The 10,950-nt window shown below is 42.6% G+C and overlaps 1 protein-coding gene, 1 long non-coding RNA gene and 1 other non-coding gene across 4 annotated transcripts; 1 reads left to right on the top strand and 2 right to left on the bottom strand.

The window, feature by feature from the left end:
* On the top strand, positions 1-4,266 carry Pex12 (peroxisomal biogenesis factor 12). Of its 2 annotated transcripts, none has more exons than XM_048365882.1 (3): positions 1-708; positions 1,024-1,577; positions 3,187-4,266. In XM_048365882.1, the coding sequence occupies exons 1-3, from the start codon at positions 583-585 to the stop codon at positions 3,584-3,586; spliced, it is 1,080 nt and encodes a 359-aa protein (XP_048221839.1). In that variant the 5' UTR covers positions 1-582; the 3' UTR covers positions 3,587-4,266. The 2 variants fall into 2 exon arrangements, with proteins under 2 accessions (XP_048221839.1, XP_048221838.1); XM_048365881.1 differs by having other exon boundaries at positions 2-708; positions 3,184-4,266.
* Positions 4,267-5,762: 1,496 nt separating this feature from the next.
* Positions 5,763-7,919, bottom strand: LOC125365669. Its single transcript, XR_007213734.1, has 2 exons — positions 7,562-7,919; positions 5,763-5,874 (listed from the first exon to the last, which is right to left on the bottom strand). It is a non-coding gene; the product is annotated as an uncharacterized LOC125365669 (long non-coding RNA).
* Positions 5,984-6,080, bottom strand: LOC125366592. The gene has a single exon (XR_007213888.1). It is a non-coding gene; the product is annotated as a Z30 small nucleolar RNA (small nucleolar RNA).
* Positions 7,920-10,950: the final 3,031 nt, after the last annotated feature.

Below are 10,950 nucleotides of genomic sequence, written 5' to 3'. Positions count from 1 at the left end.
CCCGCGGCTTCTACTTCCGGCCTGGGCTTCTGTCATAAAGCCGATCCCTCCCTTCAAGTGAGGCGTCGCGGGTTCGGCTCCCCTTTGCCCGGGGTCAACGAGCAAGGACGGGTGCGGGCGGAGGAACTTTCTAGCCCACAGCCGGAGCCGGACCTGGCGTTCCCGGCCTGCTCTAGCACCTCTGCTTGGCTCAGATCCGACTGACTTTCCAGCACCCCACGACTTGAGGGTCACTGGTTCGTAGCTCCAGGCCTGCGGGCGGTGAAGACCTGCCTGACCCCCCGTACAGTCACGCTGTGCCCGGCCAGCGGCAGCACTTGACGAGTCATCCCTTCGCCTGCGCCGAGCCAACTTCCTCCTGGACTCCACTTGGAGACCTCGCCCCCCCACCCCCCACCCCGGCTTCCTCCTCAAGAGGTTCTCCACCGCACCCCACTCCCCAGTTAAATTACACCTGAGAGTTTGGAGTTTAAGGTGTCATGCTGAAAGATTAATAAGAATCAGCACCCAGTTGATTAAAACAAAATTAATGGTCACTAAAGAGTTTGTGAGAAAAGCGAAATCTAGTATAAACAGGAGACTATGGCTGAGCACGGGGCTCACGTTACCACTGCTTCTGTGGCGGATGATCAGCCATCCATCTTTGAGGTGGTAGCACAGGACAGTTTAATGACAGCAGTGAGACCAGCTCTGCAGCATGTGGTCAAGGTAAGGTGTATAAATTTCCTGAGAGATTCCAGGGAGGATTGGGTGAAAACCGAACCAGTAATTTACTTGGTAGCCCAGGACTGAAATAACTGTTTACATATACTTCTTATCTTATGGCTTAATTGGAGTGCGTATTTAGCCCTATTTGTGTACTGAATACCTAGCCCCTTGAGGGAGGTCAAGATGGATCCCAAAAGAAGTGACTTAAGCCCTAAATGCATTGAATTGCAAGAGAAAAAGGAAACACAAGTTGAAATAGCTGCATAATAGAGTGAACTTCTCTTGATTTCTTTTTGTTTCATGTGATTTCTTTAGGTTTTGGCAGAATCAAATCCTGCACACTATGGCTTCTTTTGGAGGTGGTTTGATGAAATCTTTACTCTCCTAGATCTTTTGCTCCAGCAGCATTATCTGTCTAAAACCAGTGCCTCTTTCTCTGAAAATTTTTATGGTTTAAAGCGGGTTGTAATGGGAGACTCTCGCAAGTCTCAGAGATTAGCCAGTGCTGGTCTCCCCAAGAAGCAGCTTTGGAAGTCAATTATGTTCCTGGTTCTTCTTCCCTATCTCAAAGTGAAGCTGGAGAAGCTGGTGTCTAACCTGAGAGAAGAGGATGAATATTCTATTCATCCCCCCTCTTCCCACTGGAAACAATTTTACAGAGCCTTCTTGGCAGCCTATCCATTTGTTAACATGGCCTGGGAAGGCTGGTTTTTTGTACAGCAACTTAGCTACATCCTAGGAAAAGCTCAGCATCACTCTCCTCTGCTGAGACTGGCTGGAGTTCGGCTAGGCCGACTGACAGTTCAGGACATACAAGCCATGGAGCGCAGATTGGTTGAGGCCCACATGATTCAGCAACCAGCCAGGAGGTAAGGCCTAATGTCTTTAAAAAAAAAAAAAAAAAAAGCTTTGATTAACAAATTCTAAAATTTTATCCTAATCTTAGGAAGTTTTCCTCCCTCAATCTACCCTGAATTATTTAATAAAACCATAGTAGAGGGGCTGGGGATATGGCCTAGTGGCAAGAGTGCTTGCCTCATATACATGAAGCCCTGGGTTCGATTCTCCAGCACCACATATGTAGAAGACGGCCAGAAGGGGCACTGTGGCTCAAGTGGCAGAGTGCTAGCCTTGAGCAAAAGAAGCCAGGGACAGTGCTCAGGGCCCTGAGTCCAAGGCCCAGGACTAGCAAGAAAAACAAACAAACAAACAAAAAAAAACCACCAAAACCATAGTAGAGTTGTTCATTGTGTTCATAAAACAAAAGTCTGCTATCAGTAACCTTTCTCATAAGATGCACACTTTAGTGAATACTTGCTATGTGCCAGGCCCTGTGTTGGGTGTTTGCTTTTATGACCTTTATCTCAAGTTTTGTCACAACTCAATGCAGTAAAAGCAGTATCTCTAACAGTTAAGAAGAACAAGCCTTTACAGCTAAGTACCTTAGCCATAGTTTCATAGGTTAAAGATAGAAAGCTGTCATTCAAGGCAAGTTAATACAGTTCTAAATGCACTGAGCACTTAGATGGACATGTTAAATTGTAACCCCTTTGTACAACCATCTGATGTTCAGAGGAAAACAGAAAACAAAGCTAAGAGCTAGACATGATGGCATACACCTGTCATCCCAGCACTGGAGGGGTGGAAACAGAAAGATCACAAGTTTGAGGCCAGCCCGGCTATATAGTGAGATCTTGTCACATGCAAATGAAGCTTAGGTCCCCAACACCTAAAATGCTGAGTCAGGAGAGGGAATCATTAAGCTGGATGCCTGTGGCTCATGTCTGTAATCCTAGCTACCCAAGAGGCTGAGATCTGAGATTGCAATTCCAAGCCAGCCTGGGTAGGAAAGTTCCTGAGACTTATCTCCAATGAACCATCAAAAAGCCAGAAATGTAGTTGGGGCTCACGTACTGCTAGAATTGAGCAAAAAAGTTCAGGAACAGTGCCCAGGCCCTGAGTTCAAGCACTAGTACTTGCACACAAAATGAAACGGAATTGTTTAGAATAGATCTTTTTTTAAAAAATTGGGTTTTAGTTACAACATATTTTACAGTACACATTTTAACCTTCACAATGATAAAAATTATCATTCTACTCTACATAGCTTACAAAGTCTATGAACTTTAACAATAAAATAATTTCCTCCATTTCGGATATGTACATTAGTTTTCTTGTTTAGTAAAAGGCAAAAGATTTATACGATCTGAAGAGAAACCAGAGTATAGTTTCCTTGTTTAGTAACATCTGTCCCCTCTTTCACTCATTCCTTCCTTCCCATTCCTACCCATGAGTCGCTTAGTTCACTTTCATCAGTGTCCGATGTAGCTGATGGTCCCCTCTGCTTAGAATAGATTTTTAAGGAAATGGCCTCAATATAGCAGCTCTTCAATCCCCAAATCAGTGATTCTGGTGGAAAGTGTGAAACTACATTAATAAATTTGACTTTGTTCCCTTGTTTTTTTTCCCCCACTGCAGTATTAGTGAGAAAATAAAGTCAGCTCTGAAGAAAGCTGTGGGAGGTGTTGCCTTCTCCCTCTCTACTGGACTTTCTGTGGGTGTGTTCTTCCTGCAGTTTCTTGACTGGTGGTACTCTTCAGAAAATCAAGAAACCATCAAATCATTGACTGCCCTACCTACTCCTCCACCACCTGTACACCTCGACTACAATTCTGATTCCCCACTGTTACCCAAAATGAAGACTGTGTGCCCACTATGTCGTAAAACCAGGGTGAATGATACTGTTCTGGCCACATCTGGCTATGTGTTTTGTTATCGCTGTGTGTTTAACTATGTGAGAAGTCACCAAACTTGTCCCATCACAGGTTATCCAACAGAAGTACAGCACCTAATTAAGCTGTACTCCCCTGAGAACTGAAAGGATTAGCAAATTATCTCACAGCTCAAGTATTGTACTATATAGCCACAGGGCTATATAGTTTTTCAGGATGGCACACAGCACTGATACCTTACCCAGTTCAAAATTAAATTAATTTTAATGACATGGATTCCTTCTAGAGGATATGTCCATTTGGTCCTAACCTTTTAGCCTGCTCTCCAGACCCCAACTTACCATGAACCTGGTTAAAGTTGGAGACTCAAGGTTGTAGGGGATGTAAGGGCCACCTACAGGTGGATTGAAGAGGAACAAGAGATACAGACACTCTCCGGAAAACTTCAGCTTGGACTTCATAAAATGAACGGCTAGGGGAAGCAGGCCTTCTCTTTAGAAAACATCTCTGCCTATGAGGTGGAGGTTTTATCACTTCCCAAACAATATGAAAACATGGGCATGTTCTTTATAAAAATAGTAAGAAACACTTTAGAAAAAATTTTTCCATATACTCTGACCCACTTGTAAATAACATCTACAGTTTATTAGCATTTGACAATTCCTTTAGGAGGTTTAATGTTTACATAGGCAGTACTTTAAAATTTTCAATGTGAAAGCAAAGCTAACAGTGAAAAGATGAAGTCAAATGTTAACCTAATGAACCCTTAATGAATAATGAGACTTTTTAATAAACTCTGCTTTGCCATTAGAGTTTGCTCAACTGACAGTAACTATCCTATTATTACTAAGGTAATAATAAAACATTTAAGTTGTTTAAATTTTTCTGACAACTGTTCTGTGCTGTCATGATTATGTGAAAACCTAATACTTAAGGTCTTTAAGTTTTGTTTTCAAGTCACCTTTGGCTCTTTGAGGTATTTTTGATTAAAGATTGCTTTAAAATAAATGTAATCGTTAGAACAAAAATACTCTGCTTTAACAGCAAAAATATAGCTTTCTGTGAAATATTTTATGGCAGAAGTACTATAGAAACAGGCCTAGTATGGGAGGGGGTACATGCCTCATTTATTTTTGAATAGGCTTTGAACAGGCCTAGGCACTGTCCCTGAGCTTTTGTGCTCAGCTCTGTTTGAGCCACAGCTCCATTTCTGGCCTAATAGGACACGAGAGTCTCATGGACTTTCCTGTCTAGGCTGGCTTTGAAGCACTATCCTCAGATCTCAGCCTCCCAAATCACTAGGATTACATAATATGAGCCCCCGGCATCCAGCTGGTACATGCCTCTTAAGTGAGGTAGGAGGATGAGTTTGAGGCTTAGCCTGAGATATAGCAGCCTTTGTAAGAACACAACCCCTAGCCTGGCATGTGCATCTGATTTCTATTGCTAGAGGAAGAAAGGAAGGAAGAGAAAAATACTGATGTTGTCTGAATAGGGAAATTTATGCCACTAGATCAGCAGGTGGATAGAAACATAGGTTTGATTTTTTTTTTTTAAGTCATGAGCTGGGTGACAATGGCTTATGCCTGTATTCCTAGCTACTTAGGAAGCTGAAACTGGGAGAGTCATGGTTCAAGGACAGCCTAGGCAGAAAAGTTCAAAAAGACCCCCTTTTCAACCAATAGCTGGGCATAGTGACACACACTAGTCTCCTCAGCTATGTAGGAAGAGATTGGGATGGCTGTAGTTCTAAGAGACTGTGGACAAAAAAGTGTTCAAGACTCCATGTCAATGGGAGAAGTTTGGCATAAAGGCTGGGGCCTGATATTCCAGCTATGATGGGAAAGCTAAAATAGGCAAACTGTGGTCTACTTATGTACCTAAGCAAGAACTGAGACCCTATATCAAAAGTAACCAGGCATGAAGGAGTGGCTCATCCATGGAGTACCTTCCTAGGAAGCATTAAGCTCTGAGTTCAAACTTCAGTACTCCAGTATTCCAAAAAGGGAAGGAGGTGGGGAGGGTTATTAGCAGGGTGCAAGTTATGCATGCCTATAATCTCAGCATTCAGGTAAGAGAAGATTTCAAAGCCAGCCTGGATTACATAGTGAGATAGTCTCAAAAAAAATAAGTCCTTTTCCAATAATGTAACTCATTTTGGCAATTCAAGGTACATATATGACAGTTAAATTTTCAAATAATTTATCCACATCGATTTAAAAATATTAAAACATATAGCAGAAGAACACAATGGCTATATTTTACAAATGCTTATACTCAAACGTTTCAAAAAATTCAAAGGATTTACCACATAAGTAATAGTTAATTGAAATATTTTTAATACAGTAATAAGTCAATAGGGGACTGAATCAGATTCAGGACTGAAATGCTGTAGTCCTCCATGAAGATTTCAAACCAGATTTTTCCATTCTACCTAAGGAGGGAAACAAAGTATCAGTAATTAAAAAAACCAGTTACATATAAGATGGCAGTATTCAAATAAGCTAGGGCTCACCTATGTGGGAAAAACACACAACCAAAATGAGCTCAGAGAGAAGATTAAGTGATCATGCCCTGGTCAAAGCCAACACTCAAGCACTGGCAGTACCAGGTCAGACTATACTTCACTCATCATTGCCGCATGCCTTTCACCTCCCGACATCAACTAAGAGCAGCCTGATACCCCTGTAAGTTTCAACCATAAGTTTTCAGTAAATATTTTCTCTTCCACTCTGCTTTAAGTATCTCTTAACTACAAAATCGCAACTTGGACAAGTTTTGTTTGTGGCAGAGTTTTTTGATGGTTTCTGCAGCTCACCAGAGTGGAGAATCACTTACTATTCATATACAGTTTGGTATCATACAAGCAGAGTAAAATTCAGGGATGTTTGGTAGGGATTTACAGCCTAGATCTAAAACAGCAGCATTAGAAAAGATTTCCTACTAAATTATAAAGTCTAGTTCACTTAATATAAAATTTGGCTTATAATTCTGCTACTGGCACTACCTTGAGAACTCAATGGATCTGCAATTCCCCTCCAATCCAATGTATACCAATGCTGACCTTAAAATGTAGAGGGTGACTATGCCATTACTCAAGTGTTCAATTGCTTCCTACAGCCAGGAAATTAAATTCAATATGCTTAGCACTTAAGATATTTCAAAACTGACCTAGGAATGAAGTCCTGAGTTCAATATCCAACACCAAAACAAGCCAAGTATTAAGACAAAAAAAATCACACAAACAGCCTTAATACCATAATTCTAACATAAACCTTACAGTCTGCCCATCCCAGAATATTCCTCAAGCTTCAGGGATGTCCCTTCCATCTAGAAAGTCCTCCTCCTTTTCAACAGAAACCCTACTGTACTTCAATCCTACCTCTCCAGCTGGTGACCCTTCCAAAAGCTACTTTTTGTATACAGTCTAGTTTCATCACTCTAGAACAATCCTCATTTGAATTCAGTATCTTTGCTTTTGCAAGCTACATCAGGTACATTCATTCTCCATCTCTATATACCTGGAGTGCCTTTCCACACTCCTTGCCATGGGGAGAATATCTAATCAGACTTTCAGTAATAGAGTGACATCTTTTCTTCCTCTTTTTAGGGGTGGGGGGTGTGTCTATTGGGACATGAATTGAGGGACTGGGCGCTGTCCTTGAGCTTTTTTGCTCAAGCCTAGTGCTTTACCACTTGAGCCACAGCTCTACTTCCAGCTTTGTTCTGATTGATTGGAGATCGGCTTCTCACTGACATTCGGGCCCTGTCTGGCTTTGCATCGCAATCCTCAGATCTCAGCTTCCTGAGTACAGGCATGAGCCACTGGCCTCCAGCTGAATGTTTACCTTTTTTTTTTTTTTTTTTTACACTATCCCTAACTCCCACAATCATTTCCACCTCTGGATTCCACAGCACTTTCTTCTATCACAGACAGCAACAGACGCCATAGTCACCAGATCACCAGCTCCGTTACGATAAATTCTGAAGATCCAGGACTGTGTCTTACATACCTGTAGTCCAATAAACACTCGCTTTAATCCACTCAATGGGCGACCCTCCCTACTAAGGCCTAAATACCATGATAAAAAGCATCGGCACAATGTATAGGGTTAGCTTACCTCCAACCCGTCACACCGGTGGTGTCACGTGACCACGAATCAAGTATCTCCAAGGTTTCCCTATCTCATGGCGCCCCACAACAGGCCTCTCCGCGGAGCAGCCAATGCTTACACGCAGTGGACCCCAAATAAAATTTAAAAGACAAGGTTCAAAGCCCACCACCTTCATCAATGACTGGAGTTGCCATCAAGAGGGAAAAAGGAGTTAGGGCGGGTCAGAGGTCAGGCCAAGCACCCAGTGGGGAAAGGAGCGCGCAACTCGCTTTCTGAACTTTACAAAGTTATCAGGCCCTGAACTCTTTCCGGTTTTGACCACAGCGGAAGACGGCCCAGCCTTCAGGTCCGCGGACCACGCCATACCGGCTCCCCACATCCTCTCAGCTTCTGGCCGCTGGATCCGCAGCCCACAGTCCTGCGCGCCGCGCGCCAGGGCAGCCAATCCCGTTTGCATCTGTGAAGTCACGTGAGCGGCAGTAAGGCGGGGATAGCATGAACAGGAGCCAATCCAAGACCGAGACGGACATTAGGGGTGGAGCTAGAGAGTTGGTTCCTCTCTAGCTTCTTTACGTCCGGGCTTCTATTTAGAGAAAGACTACGTTGCTTACTGTATACATTTGATTCTTTTTCTTTTTCACTCCTTAAAAATCCCTGTCCTCGGACCTCGGTGATTTTGACTGTCTGTGCGTGTGTGACTTGCGATTGTAGGAAGTGTGGGTTCAATGAGCACACATTGATTGCACTTATTCTCGATTCTGCTTAAGGGGCAAGGGATTGGGGTGAACTCAGCCCAATAGAAATGTCCCTTCCTGTCCAGGGGTAATTCATTGGCTGGCCAACTTTTTTTTAACACTTCCTAAATAAGAAAATGATACCTTGGGAAAAAAAGTGTAGCTAAATACCAATGAAGTGGGAAAGACTCTGGGGGAGGTGTCTTTCTATCCGTCTAGGTCCTTAAGGATAAGAAGATTTGAGAAGGTGGAGATTCTTGGAGAAGAAATCATTTCAGCTCTGGAATCAGTTGAGCTGTAAGGCGAGGTTACCAAATTTAGCTAGAGTAGTCGAGTTTTTGAGGCATTTCTCAAAATTCTGAGTTGGCAACAAACCTTGGTGTTAACAACACCGGTGTTCTCCAGTATAAAATGCAAACACCCAAAACTCCAGAATGCCTTGGGTTCAACCCAGATCTGCCCAATCAGATATCCAGGGGTTGGAGTTCAGGCATGTATACTTCATTTTATTTATTTCTGTGTGGGTACTGGGGCCTGCACTCAGCACTAGGGAACTGTCCCTTAGGGTTTTTGTTTTTGTTAGTTTTTGCTCAAGCTAGTCAGTCTTTTATCACTTGAGCCTTAGTGCCACTTCCAGCTTTTTGGTGGTTAACTTTCCTTGGGCTAGCTTTGAATTTGCATCTTCTTATCTCAGCCTTCTGAGTAGCTAAGATTGCAAGCCTGAGCCAAAAGTGCTTCGAATTATCTGTTTTTGTTTTTTGTTTGGGTTCTGGGGCCTGAACTCAGGGCCTTCCTTCTCTTGCTGGTCTCTTTCCACTTAAGGCTGGCATTCTACTACTTGAGTCCTAGCTCCAGGTCTAGATTTTGTGTGATTAATTGGAGATAAGAGTCTTAACAACTTTTCTGCCAGATCATATTTTGACTCTAGACCCTCAGATCTCCTGAGTAGACAGGATTACAGATGCAAGCCACTGGGCCCCCAGTGTTAGTGGTGTTTCTTTTTTTAATAAGATAATTATTGCATCTAACAAAATTGTTACAAGATAAAGAATAATGTTCAGGCAATGTTACTGGTACATGTTGAACTATTAGGAGTTATGTCTTTTCCCTCTAGACAGGGAAATAATAGGCATGTGTTTCCTTCCAGTTATTAGTCAGTCTATGTGGCAGAATGGGTTTACATAGCTCAATGTTCAAATCCCAGCTCTACTGATAGGCAATCCTGAGCTTTACTTATCTTTCTGACCTCTTCTGTCATTTATAAGGTAGTGAAAATAATGCCTGTCTTCCAGGTTGTTAGGAGGATAAGAGAAGAAAAGTGCATATTTGGCCCAAATGAAGCCATCACTAAGTGCAGTTTTCATTTTATGTTGCCAGAGGCACTGTACTGTATTTGGAATGTACTTGATTATTCAATCATTGGTTATTGAACAAAAGGCTTATATCCTATGCTATGCACTATGTGTAGCATCTCATTTTATCCTTAAAATATTCTGTGGAGAAGGTACTATTATCTCCAGTTTACACAGAAAGATTGTGAGGTTTAGGTTAGTTTAGCCAAGGTCTCCCAGCTAGAATGTAAGAGCTAGCATTTGAACACCCTATATACTCCCAAATAGGGGGAAAGAGTGGGTAGAAGGAAACCTTGATCAGAGTACAGTAATGGCACAACGGAACCTAGACTGTTGCCCTTGGTAACTGTTATCTAACTACACACATCCAGTCATCTCTATGAAAGGTCGAAATGGAGGCAGATGGGGGTCAAGAGACCCAGTTCCAAGCCTTCTCTTTCAGCATGTATGTGACACTTGGTGTCTGGTGAGCCCACAGACAGTGCCATATCTACTATAGCTACCACTGTTGTTGTTGTTGTTTTTTTAAATCTATTTATTTATTTTGCCAGTCCTGGGTCTTGGGCTCAGGGCCTGAGCACTGTCCCTGGCTTCTTTTTGCTTAAGGCTAGCACTCTGCCACTTGAGCCACAGCGCCACTTCTGGCCGTTTTCTGTATATGTGGTGCTGGGGAATCGAACCCAGGGCTTCATGTGTATGAGGCAAGCACTCTTGCCACTAGGCTATATCCCCAACCCAGCTACCATTGTTGAGAAGTAGAAATGAACACAAATAAATTGAGAGTTCTGAGCTCAGTGCTGGTGGTGCACACCTGTAATCCCAGATACTCAGGAGGCTGAACTCTGAAGATCTCAGTTCAAAGTCAGCCTGGGCAGAAAAGTCTAGGAGATTCTTCTTTCCAATTAACCACCAAAAAGCCAGAAGTGAAGCTGTGGCTCAAGTGGTAGAATACCAGCCTTGAGTGAAAAAGCTAAGGAAGAGTTCCCAGGCCCTGAGACCAATACACACACACACACACACACACACACACACACACACACACACATTAAAATTTGCCTATAATACTCAACCAACCCAGTGATCACCAACTTCTTATTTCTATGCATTTTACTACATTGGATCTATGCCTATCAAAGAGTAGGACAAGAATAAAAATTACATAGAATAAACAATATGAGTGTTTCTCATAATGAGCATGTACAGCATAGGCTCACTTAAAATGAACTAACTAAGTAGAGTTTTGCAAACAAAATTAACCAGGCAGAAGGTACTTGTAGGATGTGTGGAACCGATGATCATTGTCTTAGAG

Source organism: Perognathus longimembris, chromosome 17, assembly GCF_023159225.1.
Source record: "Perognathus longimembris pacificus isolate PPM17 chromosome 17, ASM2315922v1, whole genome shotgun sequence".
Taxonomy (NCBI): domain Eukaryota; kingdom Metazoa; phylum Chordata; class Mammalia; order Rodentia; family Heteromyidae; genus Perognathus; species Perognathus longimembris.
Note: the sequence above shows the minus strand (reverse complement) of the source record. Positions and strands in the feature narration are given on the sequence as shown.